Source organism: Microtus oregoni, unplaced genomic scaffold, assembly GCF_018167655.1.
Source record: "Microtus oregoni isolate MIOR12 unplaced genomic scaffold, Mior012 000024F_ref0000369, whole genome shotgun sequence".
Taxonomy (NCBI): Eukaryota; Metazoa; Chordata; class Mammalia; order Rodentia; family Cricetidae; genus Microtus; species Microtus oregoni.
Genome location: NW_024543083.1, coordinates 585202 through 605709, shown reverse-complemented (window position 1 = coordinate 605709; position 20508 = coordinate 585202). Strand labels below are relative to the sequence as shown.

At 47.1% G+C, this 20508-nt stretch overlaps 1 protein-coding gene across 2 annotated transcripts in view; it reads left to right on the top strand.

Annotated features, from left to right (window-relative positions):
- The window catches only part of Mfhas1 (malignant fibrous histiocytoma amplified sequence 1), an 80432-nt gene that overhangs the window by 46728 nt on the left and 13196 nt on the right, over positions 1 to 20508 (top strand). For both annotated transcript variants that reach the window (XR_005976281.1, XM_041673598.1), the window contains exon 2: positions 18440 to 18566. Coding sequence is in view for 1 of the 2 variants with exons in the window: in XM_041673598.1 (XP_041529532.1) it covers positions 18440 to 18566 (127 nt within the window). In the remaining variant the exon portion in view is untranslated. The remainder of the gene's footprint in view (positions 1 to 18439; positions 18567 to 20508) is intronic.

Sequence of the window (20508 nt, the reverse complement as noted above, 5' to 3'; positions counted from 1 at the left end):
TGCTCAGTGGGGAATGGAAGGAAGGTCCTTATACAGAAGAGCTTATACCCGTGATCCCAACACTGAGGAGGTCGAGGCAGTGTGGGAGCAAACAAACAAACACAGTAATTTCATTCAAGTGAAAACTTAAATGTCACCTTTTCCTGGAGGGAATAGGTATGACTTGCTGTTGTTTGTGTCCCTCTGGGGACCTTGACTGTGATGGAGAGCAATGACCTGCCTTCTGTGTGAGCACTCAGCGTACACGATAAGCACCATGGGGTTGAGCTCATATGCTAAGGTGGTAGACTTCTCAGCTGTTCCTTTTCTTTTTCTTTTTCACCTGGCCATAGCCACTGTGGGTCTGCTTGAAATGTCACAGGTCGCCCTACTTGGGAAGCTGAAAGGCAAAGGGTGCTGGTGGAGACCGTGAATGGCAGGGGGGTGACTCAGGGGAGCCAAGGATACGTTTGTGTGCTCAGTTTCAGAGGTTGCTCTACTTCAGGTGAGTTTGCCAGGATTTGAACTTGAGACACCTAGAAAATCAAGTAGTAAATGTATATGCATGGTATTTTAAGCCATCACTGACTACTAAAGTTGAATGGCCCTCGAGATAAATCAGTTCAGTCTCTTCCTTTAGAGCTAACACTGAGGCCCCAGGGTGCATGGTTTGCCAGAGAGGAGTTAGTTGCAAACCAGTACCAGAGCCCAGTGCTGAAACCCAACTTCTGTCCTTTCTTTGGCTCGAATGCCTACCAGGCTTACTCACCAGGGTTCCCTGGGTAGAAAAGAAAAAAAGTTCAGCCTAAAGCCAAGGTTTCAAGAGTTTTTTTTGTAATAATTTATTAGAGCCAATAATAATTTGCAAATAATAACAGCTGTCAAGAAAGGCACACTCTCCATAAAAGCTGCCTTTAACTAGTGTGGTCTAGTCAGAGCAGATGGGCTAGCCTGAGGTGGGTAACCAGGGTTCTGGTGAGGGGAGGGCGATCTCCAGAGTCTAGGGACAGGAAAACACACAGCTTTTCGTGGGGGCTGTCCCATGTCCCATGCTTCTGTCCAGCTCCTCTCCCCTGTGTACTTCATCCCAGGTCCAGCATCTGTCTCCAGTGCCCTCAGGTTGTGGGCACAGCCTGGCTCGGTCTCCCTTCCTCCATCTCTGGCCTCTCACTGTGTTGGAGATCCTGTCCCCAGCTTACTTCTCTGGCTTCATCTGGGCCACTTGTCCCATTTTAAGATTGGCCACTGTTCCCATCTTGGTCCTCAGCCCCCGCCTTGGTTCAATGACTCCCACTCTGGTCCACTGTTTCTGGCTGAGCCCAGTGTGTCCTTATCTCAGCCCTGACACACACACACACACACACACACACACACACACACACACACTCCATCTGAGCAGTGGCCCTTCTCTATTTCAGTCTCCTGTCCCCTACCCACAGATGAGTGCACGGTCTCCATCTAAGTCACCAGACTTGCTGTGTCCTCTGCCCCTGTGCCATGCTTCTGAGTCTCCTGCTGCGAGCATGGCCGAATTGCAGCACCATCTCTGTCGCTCCCCAAGGAAGTGTTCTCTTTCTGCCTTCTCCCCAGACAGCTCTCTGTAGCCATACTGGATAGGAACACCTCCTCCTGCCTCTTCATTTCGGTCACCCCACCCACCCCCAGATTAATTCTGCCTCTCACTCCAGTTTCTTGCTCTGCTGCAGCTTTTCTCCCATCCTGCCTGTGGCTGCCACTGTGGTCTGTTAGAGTTCCACAGCCAGGGTTACTGGGAACCCCTATTAGACACTTGCCTGTGCTAATCCTATCCTGTCCTTGCAACAGCCCCATGAGCCCTGCGGTGGAGATGCAGAACTCAGGGTAGAGCCGTGAAACTCATTGCCAGGGACTCACTGAAAGAACATGGTAGATCTGGGAGCCGCTCTCTGCTGATAGTAGTGCCCTGTCTGTTGATGCAAGGGTTATCTGAGGCTCGTCAGCTCCTATTCCAGCAGTTACCCTTATCTGTAGGCCACTTGTCCCATTTCAGCTGTCCTTCCAAGACCTCCGGTGCCCCTAATACTTCTCTGAGGGTGCCACTTGGCAGTGTGACTACAAGAAGCCTGAGAAGCCGGAGTTCATCTGTGCTGCCTATGCTTGGGTGCCTGCTTTGCATCCATATTCTTGTGCCTTGGGCTCCCTGTAGAGTCGGCGCAGGCCTCTTGAAAGGAACTGTGGCCTTTCAACAGTCAATATGATAACAGGACTCGCTGCTAACGACTAATGGTCAGTAACACAGCGGGGATTCCCTGATGGAGGGGTAATTCCTATCCCAGGAAGAACAGAAAGACAGTGGCTTTTTTTTTTTTAAATGATATTCAAACAGTGCACAGTATAAAACTTAGCAACTGCTTCTTTGTGGAATTTCCCATTTGACATTTTGGACTGCAAGTAAAAGGAAGGGAAATGGGAAGGGCCTGAAGCCAAGTGCGACAATACTGTGAGAACCGAGTGTCTTTGGCATCTAGGTGATTTCTAAGAAATTTGGGTCGGGAAATTGCCTCCCGCTCACTAATGGACTTCTTGGGCTTAGGTGTGGGGAGGGGCTTCTATGCTGAAGTTCAGTACCCCATAGACACATCTGAGGAAGTTTTAAACCATTGCTGCTGTCTAGTGAGGTTTTTAAAAGCTGTGTCCCTCTCATTAAACAAATAAATGTGGGGCTCTGACATAATTGAACAGTGGGTGACTCATTTGTATTCCCCAAAGCCCTAGTCTCCAGAGAGACTTAAAACTGCCCTGAAGCCCGAAATTCTGTCTGGGAGGTGAGCATTTCTACGCCAGCCTTCTTGCCTAGATATACTTGTATTCTGCGAATCTGCCCCGCTGAAAACTAAGAACCAAAAAATGCAGGGTGGAAATAGGCTTAGCGCAAGCACCCTTCCATTTCCCCTACCCCTCCTTATTAAGATTCTGGGATCTGCTGCCAGGAGGCCTGAGAGGCATCTGTAAGCTTCCACAGAGGCCGCTAATCCCCTCCACCCCCACCCCAAGATCATTCTGTATCCATCTGGCATCTGCTTCTGCACACCCAAGGGATGGGCAGGGAGTGGCTGCTGGGCCTGCAGACCCCTGGCAGGTGGAGAGTGTGTCCCTGTTACAGTGGCCAGCTACTGTCCCTGCTCTGATGCCCTGACTGACTCTGCCAGCTTCGAGAGGTAGGAGGGGGAAGGGAAGGACAATGAAACTGAAAGCTTCTGAGTTTTTCTTTAACACTAGTGCTATCTTGTCTTAATCAAATGTGTGGTTTGGGTTGGCAAAGTCATCCAGAGTCATTTGGGCTGTTCAATTCCATGCTACAAACAGCTCTGCATCTTTTGCCTGGAATCACATCCATGCTTGGCCAGAACCATCATTTACGAGTCCAGCCAGAGGCTAAGGGATGACCAAGGGACCACAGATGTAGTCCTATCCTAAGAGAAGGGGCAGAACCCAAGGAGAGCCTGTGGCGAACCATAGGGTTGTCCTGACGACATGAGGATTCAGCTCCATGGAGATGGGAGGCTGATGTTTAGGAAATGGGGAGACTCATGTATGTCCAGTTGTTTGTGTGAATGGCTGGGGTGTGCATTGAGATTAGGTGATGGAGGCTCTCAATCACAAGTATACTTCTCTGATGGCAGTGTGTGTCAAGGAAACGAACAACAGTTGCAGCTATACCCCTGGTAAGAATTTATGAGGAAAAGAAGAAATCAACGAAATGCTCCAGTATTAGAGAGTTCACCCTGTTATCCTGGGACAGGCATGATGTAGCAGCCCGGTTTATGATGCCGGAACACAAGGGAGAGCTATTTGTGCCACAGTCAACCAGGAAGCCAAGCATAAGGCAGGAACCGGGCCAGGTGTAAGTTTCAAAGGTCCACTCCTCGATGACCTACTTCTGCAGCCAGGCTTACCTACTAAAGGTTCCTCAACCTCCCTTGGAGCCTCTTGCTAGAGAACAAACATTGAAAATGTGAGGGGTCGGGGGACATATCAGAATCCAACCATAACACTGTTCTAGGGAGGACCCAGAAGTCTATGAAACTCATTCAGTTGTTGATTTAAACAAATTTCTTTCTTGTTTGTTTGGTGATTTTGAGACAGGGGTCTCACTGTGTAGTTTTGCTGTCCTGGAACTCATTCTGTAGACTAAGCTGGCCTTGAACTCACAGAGGTCTGCCTACCTCTCCTCTTGGGATTAAAGGCGTGTGATACGATGCCCAGCGAGATTATTTTGTTTTATTTTTAGCAGTACAAAGCTATAAAAAGTACAAAAGGCCTGATGAGAAAATGAACACCATTACTGCATCTCTCCATGCCTCTCATCATTCCTCCTCCTGGAACTGACTGGCTCTGGGCATGAGTATATGGGTACACACGTGCATACACACACACACACACACACACACACACACACACACACAAGTGCGCACTTACACACACGTGTGTGCTCATTTGCACGGGGGAGGGGGAGGATAGAGTGTCAAATGGTGGCATAGTATAAACAGTGTCTTGTATCCTATTTGGAAGTTTCAGGGAGAACTCTCCAGTCCTTTCCCAGTTGGCTGCCTGATGTTGCCTATGACAAATGGTTTTATCTAACCAGCCTTCTGCTCTTGATCCAGCTATGGGTCCTCAGTTGTTGGCTCAGAACTCAGTCCTTCAGTGAACCCTCTGGACTTTGCCTCCAACTTTTGTGGGTAGACCCCCCCCCCCAAGCCAATATTCTGAAGTAGAATTGCCGAAGGCCTTCTATGGAGGAAGTACACATATGCTTCCCTCCGGAACGTAGGAAAGAGGGAGACCATCAGAGAATGGGGCTGCTTTTGAGGTAGAACGGGATCGATTGGTAGACACAGAGATTTTTAGAGAAGTTAAGTGGGAACCTTGAATGAAGTCCTTGCAATGATGACTGTGTTTCCAGAAGTTACCTTTACTGAAATTTGGGTTTTTACATTTTAGTTGAACAAGAATGGAAGGAAGGAAGGAAGGAAGGAAGGAAGGAAGGAAACATTTATCAAGCCACTGTTCTGTGCCTGGTCTAGGATTAGGTCGGCGCGAATTGTCATCATTTAAAATTCCTTTAGTATTCCTATAAGATATATATTAGATATTTCTATAAACAGTTAACCGTTAAGAAAAGTGAGGTTCTGGGAACTCAGTCAGCTTTTCAACAGACAGACAGACAAACACACACACACACAGACAGAGAGACCAAATGAGAAATTTCTGTACATTTTGCATTATGAAAAAAATCTGAAGATTCATTGAGCATTGAAGTAGGTGTAAGATCAATTTCCACTAAAGTTGTCACGTGACTCTCTGTGGCTTGGTATCTCAGAAGTCCCTCTTAGTAGGTTTGTGCGGTATGCAGAAGAGGCTTGCTGTTAGATGATATGAAATACTTTTAGCCATAAAGGGGCTACATTCTTAAAAATTCTTCTCCAACTGTCTGTAAAGCAGAGTATATAGTCCTGAGACAGCCTTGGCTCTGGCTGGGCTTCCAGACTAGTCCACAAAGTCCACAGTATTCTGAAAGATGCTGGTGGCCATAATTCCTTCATTCCCTCAGTCCCCAGCAGAATGCAGGGCTGGGAGTGGAGACATGCAGGCTAGAACTGCAGCCAGGGTAAACAGGACAGATGCACTCTCCTGTCTGTGCACAGGAGCTTGTGGGTGCCAAAGCTGGGACTTAAGGTACCAGGCAGTCGATGCCCTACTTCAGTGGCATTACTAGAGGTCCGAGAGAAGGGAGTGGGACTGAGAGAACAGGACCAGCTGCTATTTTGATGATCAAGTGTGTATGGGTGAAGGCCTGTGCGTTACCATCCCAAGCAGCCTCGTTAGAGTATTTGGTAGCATTAGACGAATACAGCCAAGCTCTCCTTACAGAGCTTAGATGGAATTTGGTACAGTTTTTCAGCTTAAGAAACCAAGTGCTTTTGTTTTATTATTATTGTTGCTTTCGAGCTAAGAAAAATCTCCCCATAGACCATAGAAAGTATTATGGCAAATATTCATTTTTTTCAGTTCAGTTTCTTAAAAATTAGAGCCGATGGAGGAGAAAACAGTGCCCATTTGAACTAATTCTGCACATCTGCCACTAACGCCTCGTGGGGCTTTGATCTGAACGGAGCTACTGTCCTCCCACACACCACCAGCCCGGTCTCCTGGATGTTTGGTAGAATAGTGTTGGGTCAGCTTCAGTTGTGGTTCATGTTCAAGTTCTACTACCTGATAAAAAGCAGGGTGTCAAGCAGAAAGGAGAGGAGGGAGCAGTCAGCCTTCCTGTGTCCAGCTGATTCGAGCTGTTTACCCTCAACACCAGCGCTTCCATGTTTGCCTTTAGCAGCAGTCATATGCCCATATTGCTGCTTCCCCTCTATAACTTAGAGCCATTAGCTAGCTTTGGGCTTACAGTATTTAACAGCCATTGGCAAATGGTGGTGTCCTTCAGTTGTTAGACGCTAGGTTGTTAATATTAGATCCACTTCGGTGACTGTACAGTTCTGACTTGGTCCAGCCGGGCATCCTTTTATAACCATCATGGTGGCTCCTAAGTGCCATAGCCATAAATAGATTCCAGCAGAAGCGGCATTGCTGCCTTCTCACAAATGCAGTTTAGGAGACGCCCCAGCTCCACAGTGTGGAACGTGTCGAGAAGAACGGACACAATGCGTTCTTCCTGCTGTCAAGCAGTTTGCTGGTCTTGAAGACGGATGGCTGCCTTATTCTGAATATGGGTGTCCTCCCAAGTCTCTATGTCTGGATCTCGGAACCACTGCTATGATATTGAAAAGCAGAGTCATTCAGAAATGGTTAAGTCACATACAGCTCCACCCTCATGGTTGGAATGAGATTGCTTATTAAAAAGCTTGAGCAAGCTACACCACCCTTCCACCACCACCCCTCCCCACCCTCCGCACCCCTACCCTCCCCACCCCCACCGCCGCCCCTTCAGTCATGGGAGGATAGAGAGCTTTCACCTGATGGGGTCCTGGCCGAGAGGTGGCCTCTCAGGACGGCATCCTAATCTCTCTGACGGCCTCCATACCTCTCTCCAGACCTGGGTGCTTTCATGGCAGTCTTTTAGTTTGATCCCTGTGGGTTTGGGCTTCAGTTTGGATGCCCACTGCCTCTGTTTGCTGCTTGAGACACACCTGAGAAATAAAGAGCCATGGATACACACCTACATTGCCAGCACTCACGAGACCAAAGCAGGAGAATCACTAGTTCGAGGCCAGCCTGGGCTCCATGGTGAACCACCTAGAAAGAGAACTCTTGTTTGGAGTTGCAGCTCTCAGCTGTCGAGGCTAAGGAGCCTAAGGAGCGTGGGGATATGTCCCTTCTCAGCCTGTTCACACGTGTGGGTGGCATTCCTGTACAACGTTGTGAAGCAGAGCTGGGTCAAGGCTCCATCTGGCCTCTAAGCACTGTGTCTCACTCCAGGCCTGTGGTTTTTCTGTCTTCCAACCTCTTAAGAAACACCCCCACCCTTTCTCTCCCAGCCCCAGTTTTCATTTCTCTTCTTTCAGTTTCTCTCTGGGGGGAGAGGGGAATGAAGCTGCAGAAATCCTTCTGCTTCCTTGTTAGGAGACAGAGACGTGAATGCACATTTCTGGAGAGCTCCCAGTCCTCCCCCCACCTTCATGTTGCAAAACCAGAGGATGCTGATAAGGCCTACAGACCAGCGGTTCAGATTGCAAGCCATAAAACCTCCTTTTACTTTCCTCTGGAAACTGACGCTGGAGAGGGAACCTTCCAGTGTGGACTCCTCTGTGCTGGCTGCATCAAAGTCTCAGAGCTTGGAACCTTTGCCCAGAAGTAGGGGACAGGCCATGCAAATGAAGAGTCACCTTCGAAAGCTCTTCAGCCCAGCTGAGCAGGCTTTTTATGATCTTGTTGAGTGTGAGGTGGAGAGGGCTGGGGAGGGGGAGGGAGTAGGATCTGTTCCCCCTTCCTCCTCCCCAGCCCCTCAGCACACTTTGATCTGCACTGTTTGTCTAATCCTCAGCCAAGTGCGCTGGAACTTTAGCCAGAGCAGGAAAAGGAGAAATAGTTTTCCTTTCTTGGGTGGGTTTGTATTTATATAAACCCTTAGTCCTGAAAACGAGCCAAGTGGTAGGCACATGCTCAGAGGGAAGGTGCATGGGATCCAGTGGGATGGTGGGGAAGGCAAGGGTTCTCTCTCTGCTCCTCTGCCCCAGGGCGAACCGGGGTCAGACTGTGTCTGGTGCTTTCAGGGGCCAAGAAGGAGGACAGCGTGGTGTGTCCTCTGCATGTTCTAAGGACGCCTAGGGGCAGGGCTTCTGCAGACAGCAGAGGAGGAGCTAGCAACTTGGTCAGTCAGCTTTGATACATTGCTACTGTGTGTGCATGCTTCCTGCTGTGGATAGTTAAATACATACATGAATGAGCAGCCCCCTCTACACCGTGGAAAGCATGTTGGAGAAGCCTTAGGTGGCCTCCGATGTCAGTCCCCTGTTGATTTACTCGCCTGAGTTTTGTTTTGTTTTGTTGTTTTGTTTTGAACAGCTCTTCTCTTTCTCAGGTAGAGGGGGTTTGTCGCTTATGTTTGCTCTTGATTGTTTAAGATTTCTTCTTTTATCCCTTCCACTCAGCTTCATAGTTCCCTGGCTCTGCTTTCTCTAGGACATAAGGTGACTTACTTTTAGCCCCTCTGGAGCAGTGGTTCTCAACCGTCCTAATGCTGCGACCCTTTAATACAGTTCCTCATGTTGTAATGATTTCTCAACCATAAAATTATTCTCATTGCTGCTTCATAACTGTGAATTTGCTGCTGTTATGAATCATTGTAAATATCTGATATGTAGGATATCTAATATGTGACCCCTGTGAAAAGGTATTTCCACCCCCCCCCCCAAAGGGTCATGGTCCACAGAGAATCACTACTTTATAGAATTCTCTTGTGGAATCTAAAGCAAAGGTCTTGTTCCTTACCAACCTTCATTATTTGTATAGTGTCTGAGCTTGTCTGGGACTGGGGGAGATGCTGAGGATAGTTGTTAAAAGAATTTGGACAGAAAATGACCTTTTACTTTCTGGCTGGTTTCTCTTTTGAACCCAAAGCAAAGCCCTTCCACTTGGGTGACACAGCTTCCCAAAGCCTCCCTGGAGTCCTTTCTTTCTCTGGCTCATTCATAAGCTTGGAATGAGCCATGTCAAAATGTCTCCTGAGATGTTCATTCTGGCCCCAGCAATATTGTTTTGTAAGTGTCAGAGCCCCACACGTCCAAGTGGAATCTTCCTGAAGTCCCCACCTGGGTCTTATCTCTAGGAAGCCTGAGGATGCTCAGATGTGGCGCTTCACTCTAGGCACAAGTGCCAGAGGAAAGGGAAGTTCATGTCGACAGCACAGGGAAGCCTAAGCCATGAGGACTGGGAAGGAAAGATCACAAATGGCAAAGGGGGCTGGCTTTATGAAAAGGGCTAAGTTTGTGCTGTGAGAGGGGGCTAACCTCAGGTGGAGTTTGGAAAGACACTGCTGGTACCTTTGCCCCTCAGTTCTCCTGGGTGAGCGTCTTGCTGCATGTTTTAGGGAATGGCTCTGTGATCCAAGGCCAGAGCTCCCCCATTTTGATCCTTCAGAATATTGCACAGAACATTAATATTAGAATATTTACCCCAAATCCTCATAATTATATGTATAGTATTATTAGTACCTCTCTAAAGGGTTATAAGTTAAGGCTGGCAGAATTAGGAGTGGTCTTAGATTAGATCTTTAACTTCACCTGCTATGTTTTATTATCGTCAGAGATAGAAAACAGATTTGTAGCCAGGCATCATGGCTTACGCCAACACTAGCACTTGAAAGGCTGAGCTAAGAGGACCACTGTGAATCTAGGCCGGGTTTGGCTACTTAGGGCTTTTCCTTCAGCCTGGGTGATGGTGTAAGGCTGTGCCTCAAAAGAATCTTTTTTCTTTTTTCTTTAATTATGAAAGAAAGGTTTTCTTTTTCCTTCCTTTCTCCCTCCCTTTCTCCCCTTTCTCCCTTCTTTCTTTCTTTCTTTCTTTCTTTCTTTATTTATTTCCTTCTTTTTTTTTAAATAGAGTCATTTCTATAGCCCAGGTGGTTTGGAGAACACCTAGCACCAAACAGTCAGTAGTTGATATCCCTGCCACCGAGCTAGGGAGGGGCTTTGACTCCTGATACGCTATCACAGTACGGTGATGCAGAAAATGTCATGTAGACAGTGGCACAGCCAGTCACAAATCCACCTGACCACAAGGTTACCACTACTGTTCTGTTTTCACTCAGGAACATGGAGTTAGGGTCACATGTGTGCCTTGTGTGTGAGGGTAGAGTACATTCTCTCACACCTGAATGAAGCGTTCCTTGAGCCCAGACTAGCCCTGCCTACAGATCTGCATTCTGCCTCCTGCCAACTCTTTTCCTGTTTGCCTTGGCTTCCTTCACACTGTCGTCCCAGATAAAAGTCTGTAAAGAGACCCCTTTGCAGTGGAAGTCACCCCTTGTTAGTCTAGAAGAGTCCGGGGTGATGACCCCCCAGGGACTCCCATGGACCAAATGAAATTCTTCTTTGATTGATGTACCTGAGATATTTAGTGTCCCTTTCTCCTTTCTCTCAAAAGGGAGACAGCCTTGTGTAATTAGCAGGCACATGTTAGGGAACACGGAGCTTGTTTGCCTGGATAGTACACCTGCCACCGAGGGCCTCTGAAAGGTGGAGATTGTCACTTGTACCCGAGGACATTGCACAACAAGACTGACGGGGTGGGGATGCTGTGTGAGTCACCCAAGAGTCATGATTATGGTCGCTGATCCTCCTGTAACTGTCACCTGTCAGCACTTTGGAGCACGTTTGGAAGCAGTTGGAAGTATGTTGCTTCCTGATGATCAGACCATAAACACTCACTGGAGATAAAACCACTCAGAGCATAAACACTCACTGAAGATAGGACCATTCAGAATCAAAGCAGACACGAGCGGCGAACAAACAGAGGTAACAACTTCTTCCCCCTTGTAAAGTCGACTAGAGCTTAGGGATTCATGATGAAATCAAGTCATCATTTTAGAAGAGGATGATTTTGTTTTGTTGTTGCTGCTGTTGTGTGTTGATTGGCATTTGCATCTATCTCTATCTACCTGTCTGTCTGTCTATCATCTGTCTGTCTGTCTGTCTGTCTATCTATCTATCAAAGACAACTTACCTGTGATTTTATCGGCACCAGTGGTCAATTCCAGCCTGCTAGTTGGTTAACTGAACGTGGACTGTTCTGACCAGTTGATGCAGGGGCCAACATTCACAGTCCGGGGACCTGAATTTCATACTGTCCAGTGAGGTCAGCATCTCAGCCTCCTCGAGGGCCACCGTCACTGCCAAGTTTCTTCCCCCTGAGTATTCCTCTTCAGTCTTTAATGTTCTCTTGTGATCCTCGCCTTGGCTGTTAAGACCTGTGTGCAGATGATGTTTGTTTCTACTGAGCTGGACTCTGTGGAGTCTGTCTCCTATTTTTTCATTCCTTCACTCAATCTCTTCTTTTATGGTCTGGGTGTTTGTTTTCTCCCTGGATCTCATCTGTGTGAATTTTATAAGTTCTTTGTTATGCATGATATTTATACCTGGCATCTTTAGCCTAGATCCGGTTATTTGTCCTGAACAAACACTTTGACTTGCAACACAATGGCTTACATTGTTGGTATGATAACTTTTTAGTGTTTTTACATAATATGCCCAATTGTGGAGTGCTCTGATGGGGTGGGGGTGGGGCTCATTTCAATGATCAGCTGTTGATTTTTTTTCTTAATGTCCTAGTAGGACGTGGTGTTCTGTTCTTTAACTGAGGGAAACACAGTTAAGAGTCGCCTGTCATTCTCCTGGCACAAATCTTGAGCCTGAGTAATGAGGCAGTTCTCCACAGCCTTGAGGCACACAGGAGGCTGCATAGTGGCCTCAGTAGACACCAGGATGTGCTCAGGAGGCTTCTCTTCCACATCCTCGCTGATGACCACAAGTGCGCACTTCCCCCAAAAGGAAAGACCATCACTTAAAGCCAAGTGTCAAAGAAGTGAACGATTAAGACCATCTAGTCCCCAAGGACCTATTTACTCTGAATTCATGTTAGACAAAGCTTCAATGTTTACATGGAAATGCCATCCTCATAACCTTTATGCTCTATAAAGTGTCCCTTGTTGTCATGTCTTACAGTAGCATTTCCCTTTTGTAGGATATTTGAGGGTGTGAACACACTTCTTCATATTATAAATAGAGCAATCCTATTGTTTTTGTCAGAAATAAAGGCAGGCTGTATTTATTTGTTTGTCAAGTGTGTGTAGTATATGCATGTGGGGTGCCTGTGTGTGTGTGAAGATACCTACAGATATCAAAAAGGATGTGTCAGGTCCCCTGGATCTGGAGTTACAGAGTGTGTGTGTATGTGCGCATGTGTGTGTGCGTGCGTGCATGTGTGTGTGTGTGTGTGTGTGTGTGTGTGTGTGTGTGTAGATACCTACAGATATCAAAAGGGATGCGTCAGATCTCCTGGATCTGGAGTTCCAGCCTTGTAGAGCTGCCTGGGTGGGTGCTGGGACACAGAATCTGGTCCTCTGACAGAGCAGGAAGATTTCTTAGCAAACAGCTGGGTCATCTCTGCAGCCCCATAAGGAAGTTTCAGAAATGCAATTATACCCGACTCATGTGATTTCTCCTTAATTTGTTGCTATAGTGTCCTCCGTCAACTTACCTTTGTCATAGTGCCTGCCCTCTCTGGGAATTATTGTTTTCGCTTACTTCGCTGTGGATGGCAGACGCATAATAAAATCAAATGTTTTCATTTGAGTTTTTTTAGTTTCTGGCGAGGCAAAGTTTTGCATGTGATAACTGAAGGTCTATTGGATTGTCTCACCGCTGGCCATCTGGTGCTGACCGTGTGCGTATGTGAATTCTTTATAGATTTGGAAGACTAAGCTTCTGTAGAATCCTGTCTCAAACTTATCAGATGCCAGATATAGTGTTTGGTGGTTTCCATGTGTTATCTAATTTAATTATCACATTATCCCTGTCACGGGACATTCTGATATGGTGTTTAAGAGTTGAATTCGGCAGTTCTTGGTTCAAATTCCACTAATTCCTCTTGTGATCATTGGTGAACATTATATACCCTGTAAGCCTTCCCTTGTATTATGTTTTTATTTTGTGACTGGCTGACTAGCTGTCCCCACCCCCATGTATATGGATGTATGTGTAAGTATGTATATGTGGATTATGTATATATGTCTGTATGAGTTTGTGTTTGTATGTGTATCTCTCAGCGTGTAGAGGTCAGAGGAAGACTTGGAGTCTCTAGGTTCTAGTGTTTGAACTCAGGACATTAGCTTGGCAAGTGCCTTTGCTGTCTGAGCCATCTTGTCAGCCTAGTTCTTCTTTCTATGTATTGAGAATAACTTTCCCTATCTTACATGGTTGTGAGGACTGAGATAAGACATATACACGACATCCAGCACCTAGCACACGCTCATTTAATGTCCATTGATCCAGTGGGCATTGTTGTTGTTTTTCTTCCCTGGGTTAGATCAGGTTTGTTTTCAGTTCAATATTTATGACAACATTGTAGTATCAAAATTACAGTTATGAAGTAGCAACGAAAATTATCTTATGGTTTGGGAGTCACTGCAACATGTCTTAAAGGGTCACAGCATTAGGATGATTGAGAACCACTGCCCTGAGTGGGTACCATGGAAAAGAGCAGTAGGCTCTTTTTGAAGTAGAGCTTTGCTCAGGCTTATAATTTTGGAATTAAACCCAAGGCCGGGCAGCTCGTGAGCTTGCACAAGGACAGCACATCATGGCAGAGCAAGCACTCACATCTCTAGCCAGGGAGCAGGGAGAAAGGAGAAGATTCAGGGTCCACGGTTCCACTGGCATGCGTCCATTGACCCAAGGGCCAACTCAAGACCTCAGCTTGAAGTCTGCAGCAGCTGACCAGCAGACCTGCCACCCAGGGATCACGTTTCGACCTCCGAGGAGCCCCTAGCCTGTAGCCTGGGGCCTTTTGACTTCTTTTCCTCCACAGTCTGCTAGTATCTCTTGTGAACTCTCTTGCCACCCAGGAGCAGGACTGAGTGCTTCGTGATTCACGATGAAATGAAAACTCAGGGTTAGAAATTGGGGGTCAACCTGAAGATCCGAAAAGTAAAACAGCCAGTCACTGGCTCTTACCTGGACCTCAGTCTGAAATGGCGATCCTGCCTCCCTGAATCTCAGGAGGAGACTGCATCTGAGACCTGTCTTCCCTGTCTTATATTCCTCTCTAGGGCTGGGATTAAGGGTGTGCACCACCGTCATTAAAAGCGTGCACCACCTGATTTTTATGGCAACTAGTGTGGCTACTGGGATTAAAGATGCATGTCATTGTGGCTACTGAGAGTAAAGGTTTGTATCATTGTGGCTGCTGGGTTTAAAGGTGTGTGTTACCATAGTCTGGTCTGTAAGGCTAACCAGTGGGACTGTTTTACTCTCAGATCTTCAGGCAAGCTTTATTTATTAAAATACAGTTGAAATGCCACTACAGATTTGTGCCTCTATCTTCCTTTGGGTGCCAGGCTTCTGCTCTCACAAGCCTGCCTTGAGGCGGGGACCCCTATCTTCTGCAGTCCTTACACCCATCAGGTGGCTGCTCCACCAAATGGCACACATCTTTTTTTTTTAGTTTTTCGAGACAGGGTTTCTCTGTAGCTTTGGAGCCTGGAACTAGCTCTTGTAGACCAGGCTGGCCTCGAACTCACAGAGATCCGCCTGTCTCTGCCTCCCGAGTGCTGGGATTAAAGGCGTGTGCCACCACCGCCCAGCCAAATGGTGCACATCTTAAGCTCTAGCTTGTGTTCAAGCTAAGGACATTTAGATCCGTTGTTTTCCTCAATAACGTATGTATTTCTGACCATTCTTCGAATTTCTGCTAAGGCAAGTTTTCTTAGAATAGATCACTCCTCAGAATACTGGCACTGTACAATAGATTATTGCTGGTATGGGTGTACTTGAAATGATGATCTATTTGCGTGTTCATATGTTATCTTTTTTCATCAAGCCGATTTTTCACACGTACCGTCTTCCACGTGTATCCATCCACTATCCTTTACTATGACGGAACACCTGAGGCAAGCTACCTGTATAGAGAAATGCGTTTCTTTAGTTCATGGTTTTGGAGGCAGAAAGTTCAAACCCCATGACACTGGTTCTGGCAAGGGCCCTCTTTGGTCGCCTTGTCTCACGGCAGATGACCACAGCAGAAGCCTGTGTGGAAAGACAGATCGCACCAAACATTAGGAGCCAGGGGATGGGGAAAGGAGTCCTTCCATTTTCTAAGCACATGGTGGTGATTAACCTAAGATTTTCCTCTTGTCTCCATCTCCTCTCAGAATCTTAACATGTAGGGCAAACCTTCGACACATGGCCCTTGAGGGATAAACCACACCCACAACACGACCAGACGTGGCCTAAACCAAACCATCTACCTGACTCTGTCAAGAGGGCAGAGAGGCTGCTGGTTTTTTAGAAGTTGGTAACCAAGGCTTAAAAATCCGCAGTTTATATCCAGTTCTGTCTTGCAAAAAAAAAAAAAAAAAAAAACTGGCCTCGTGCTCACCAAAGACTACAGCATCTTCAACAATAAAACAGCTGTGTGTGGCTGGTGCCAGGGATCCGTGCAGGGGATAGGGCTTGGCACCTGCAGTTGCTATCTGGGTATGCAGGCAGTCCAGAGCAGATGGAGCTGGGGCCCGTGCGGCATGGCAATCAATCAGCGGAGGATTCCCAAGGGGAAAATGGAGAATCCCGAGCTGTACTCGGGCTCCTGGGTGATCTTAGGATTCTAATTAAAAATACCAAAGAGGAGCCAGGAGAGGGATGGCCAGGACCAGCTGAAAGCGCTGTGTGCTGGAGGCCCTGGTGGTTCTGTGAGTCACTGTAGGCTGCCTGGATTGCCCAGATGCACAGCTCTTAGCAACTCTGTTAGAACTCAGACATCTGGCTTAGCCACGGATGCTAGACTGGATGGCTTCCAGGTGTCAACGAGCTCTGACTTGCTCTTACTCCATCCCTTGTATTGCTTTGACACCACTTACTGTTGCCATTTGTAGCTGGCATCTTTGTTTCTAATCGTTCCCTGGCTGATGTCGGAGGACACACGGTTCTGACACATCGGTGTCCCCAAAACCAGCTGATGATACTAGATTGACATTTGCATTACTTCTTATATGTGCGGGGATTTGGTGAATGGACTAGTGGCCGTTCTTAGTGTGCAAAGCCACAGAAAAATGGTCCATTTGGGGAATATAACACAAGCCATAATCATTCCAGAGGAGAGAACTGTTAATTCCAAGTTCCAGTCCCACAATTTTGAGTCAAAATTCAAGAAGGCTTTAATAAATACTGGCCAGGTGGATGGGCTCTAGCTAGGTCCACCTCTGGGTTCCCGTAAAATAGCCATGAGTCACATTTTGCAGAAGCTTCAAAACTTATAATTTATTGCATTTCCCATCCGGTCCAATCAGGGGCAAGCATACATCCTGACGTATTTCCTGACTATGTACCTCCTGCTTATGACAAATCAGAGGCAAGCATACATACATCCTGATTTATTTCCTGCTCACTTACTTCCTACCCACATGTGATCCAGCGCATCCAGTACAGATGGTTCAAACAAACAGAGGACAAACAGAAACGTATTCTTAACTGTCTCAAGTGCAAACAGAACCCTTAGCCTTCAAGGTATATTTTTCCTGCTTTGGTCTCACAAGAACTTCAACTGGGGAAAATGCCCCTAACCAGATTGGCCTTTGGGTAAACCTGTGGTACCTTTTCTTGACTGATGATAAATGTGGAGGGCCCAGCTCACTGTGGGCAGGCCTACCTCTGGCCTGGAGGCCCTGAGCTGAACAAGCCAATAAGCAGCATTTCTCCATGGTCTCTGCTTCATCTCCTGCCTCCAGGTTTCTTCCCTGTTTAAGTTCCTACCCTGACTTCCCAGTAGCAATGGACGGTTACCTGAAACTTGTAAGCTGTACTTAGCCCCTTTCTCCGGACTTCTTTATGGTCATGGGTTTTATCACAACGAAGGAAGCCCTAAGTGAGGTGGCAGCTTCTTCATTTGTAAAATGCAGATGAGCCCTCAGTGGGATGTGGTAAAGACTTACATGATGTTCATAGACTCCAGGGTTCTGATTCCATACGGGATGTGCTCCATCATTGTGAGCTCAGCTGAAATGTGTGTGTTTGAGTGTGTGTGTGTGGCTGCGCATGCCATGTGGATATATGAAGACGAGGACAACTGTGTGGAGTCAGTTCTTTCCTTCTACTTCCCATGTGGGTTCTGAGGATTGAATTCAGGTCATCAGACTTTTGCTGCAGGTAGATAACGCACTGAGCCACCTTGCTGATTTAACTACAGGATTTGAAGCAAAAGTGCTTTCTGTCCTTGTATATCAGCATATACCCTGGAGTCTCTAGAACTTCAAATGGTCATCCAAACTGATGAATCTCAGTAGGATCTTTCCCCAATTTGGCATGCCTCTTGTGTCCTTGGTTTGAGTTACTTGCTTCTAGGCTTAAGCAGGGCCATCAGGCAAAAATAAGGACTATCAGGAGCTAGACACTGTTGACTGAGTATTCTAAGCAGAGAAGCCTGGAAGACTGGACCTGAGGATTGGGGGAGGAAGGACAAGGTACCCGGATGAGGGATCTGCCAGGGGGAAGCTCAGAAGTGGAAGTTGCTGCTCCTCCTGAAAAGCTAATGATTTCGTGGCAGAAAGATGACATACAGGTGTGCCCAGTGTCTGATTTCTCGTAGGTATTGAGTTAATCCATTAAGTTAATCACATGTTTCTACTAGGCAGGCCCTGTTAGTCATGTGATAATACCGTGTGCTTTCGACTCAGCACTCAGGAAATCCTCTTGTCCGGGAGGTGGGACTGTGGTTCTGCTGTTTCCCGTGTTAACACCTTGAGCCTGCCGCCTGCCCAGATCATTTACACAGAACTTCGCTGCGAGCCTGCTAGCACTGCCGAAACCCCATATGCCCAAATCTCAGTTACGAGCCCCTCCCTGGCAGCCCTGCCTGGCTGGCATGAAGATCTCAGGAGTCAGTCGGAAAAGAAAGGTGATCGTGGCAGGTGCTTCCTTCGTCTGGAGGTCACACCTTCTCCTGACTGCCTTCGTCACGTATAAGAGCGCTCTCCATGGTGATGTGCTGAGCATCTGGGCAGCTGGCACTGGAACCCTGCAGTCGAGCCATGCTGGCTACATGCTGGTTCTCTGTCTCCCTGTCTATAGACCATTTACTTCCTCACTACTGGCTTTCTGCCACCCTTCCCCACCTTGAAAGGGCTGTGTTTCTCTGTGTAAACGAGTTCCATTCTTTTTTGTTTCCTGATGATTTTTTTCTCTCTCTCTCTTCTTTGCAGGGGAGTTGCTGAGCCAGCCCAGGCCAGAAGGGGTGGCAGAGATCATCTGTCCCAAGAATGGCAGTGAGCGAGTGAATGTGGCCTTGGTTTACCCACCTACACCGACTGTGATCAGCCCCTGTTCCAAGTGAGTCCCCGAGTCCCACCAGCCCCTGCTCCTTGTTGCAGATTCTGGCTCTGTAGTTGCGATAGCCCAAAGCCAAATTCAACCATGAGTGCATAAACCTTGAAAAATCCAGAGGGCAGGCGCATCTCAAGTGGCAAAATAGAAACTTATTTTTCCTGCCTTTGTGTGATATTTTACTTTGCTGATGAGGTCAACATTTTTTTAAAAAAGCTTCTCAGATGTATAATTCATAAACCACAGAGTTTACTCATTTAAAATGTACATATAGTTCATTGGCTTGTAGTCTATTTTCTGGTATGTACAACCAAAAAAATATATGCCCCCCCCCCAATAGCATTAATGCAGAGCTTTGTTGAGAAGCTGTTAGGGTCCACGTGAGCCTCATTCTTGTCCCAAGTGAGCGCTCTTAACTGTCATTGCAGAATTAAATGGCTTTCACTTCAAAGAATGGCAAGGGGCCATTAAATCAGAAAAGCCTGCAGAAAATCTATAATGATCTGATTTTTGCAGGGGTCTCTCATTCTTTAATCAGTCCCAGAAAAGCAAAGACTGTGGACTGGCGACAACCTTTTCCCCAAATGGACTGATGGGGAATGCACGTGTGCAGATAAATATTCACACAGGATATATGCTACACAGTCTACAGAAGACACATCCTGTTGGCTCGAGGCTTTTACTTGTATGTTTCTGTCATACTAGAAAGCAAAGGGGCTGCTCCTAAACCGAGGTGAAACGACTCGAACTTGGTAAATCAGCAACCACAGACCTTCCTGGATTGAAGCTCGCTGTCTTGGTGACAGCGCCAGTCACTGATTGGCCCGGTGGCCACAGTCGGGCAGCATCCTGGTTTGCTGGTCATAGAGTGTGCCTGCCCTCTCTACACATGCACACAATGGACAAGGTTTTATAAGGCGTTCGGAAGTTTGCCCTTGAGGACCGTGACCTCTCTATCATCTATCCAGTCAATGTAGGTAGAAGGACAAAACCAGGCTTTCTTCACCAGGAACCTGCTGTCTGGTCATATGCCAGAGCTCTGTGGTTAGGGGTGTCACCCAGGCAGGGCAGGTTTCCTCCTGTCGTGTGCTTCCTGTACAGCCAGGTCTCTGTGATGTTGTAATACATCAGCAGTAGAAGGCAAAGCCCCCATTTCCTCCAAACTGGACAGCCCACTAGGCAAAGCCTTTACAATAGAGCTGTGCTGGAAACTACCCCAAGCACCTAAGGGAATTTCCTCTCTAATACTAGTTTCAGGGTGCTCTTTTAACTAGAATGCACCTGGCATCATCCATCCCTGATGGGGTTTTGAGGTACTTCTCAGGGACCACAGTGGAATCACACAGGGAGCCCTATTAACTTGCATCTCCCCTGCCCTAAACATATCACAACCCAGGCATTCGCCAGCCTTGCAGTTTCTTTGGGTCTGTGTCTTCTGCTCCTTGCCTTTCAGATCCACCAGGGCAGGGATAAAGGGGTATGATAGAAGCAGCAGGGTTTAGGACACAATATATTTCGTATTGATGTAAATGTGCCTGAGCCACCAGAGACACTAATCTCTTGTTTTCACGTGGATCCTTGCTATTTAATAGACAAGATAGATACAGCAGTTGAATATCGGCTTGTGCCAGACTCCCTGGTGGCACAGAGCCGGAGTTATCAGGCCAGTCCCATGGGCGGCTTTGTAATCTACCACAGAAAGACCCCGTTACCAACCTGGGAACAAAACCATGCTATCAGCCTCTCCTTAACAGTTTATTGAATCTAAATGAACAACCAGCTTTAGATTTGGACATCACCGGAATGCCTATGGTTCAGACCTCTCTAGTTGCTGGAGAGAAACACTCCTGGGGTCTGAAAACCTGTTGATGTAGCAAATATTAGCTGGCTTGCTGGTATAATTCTCAGCTCCAGGTGAAGGGCTATTCCCTAACTATGAAAGTTTTGC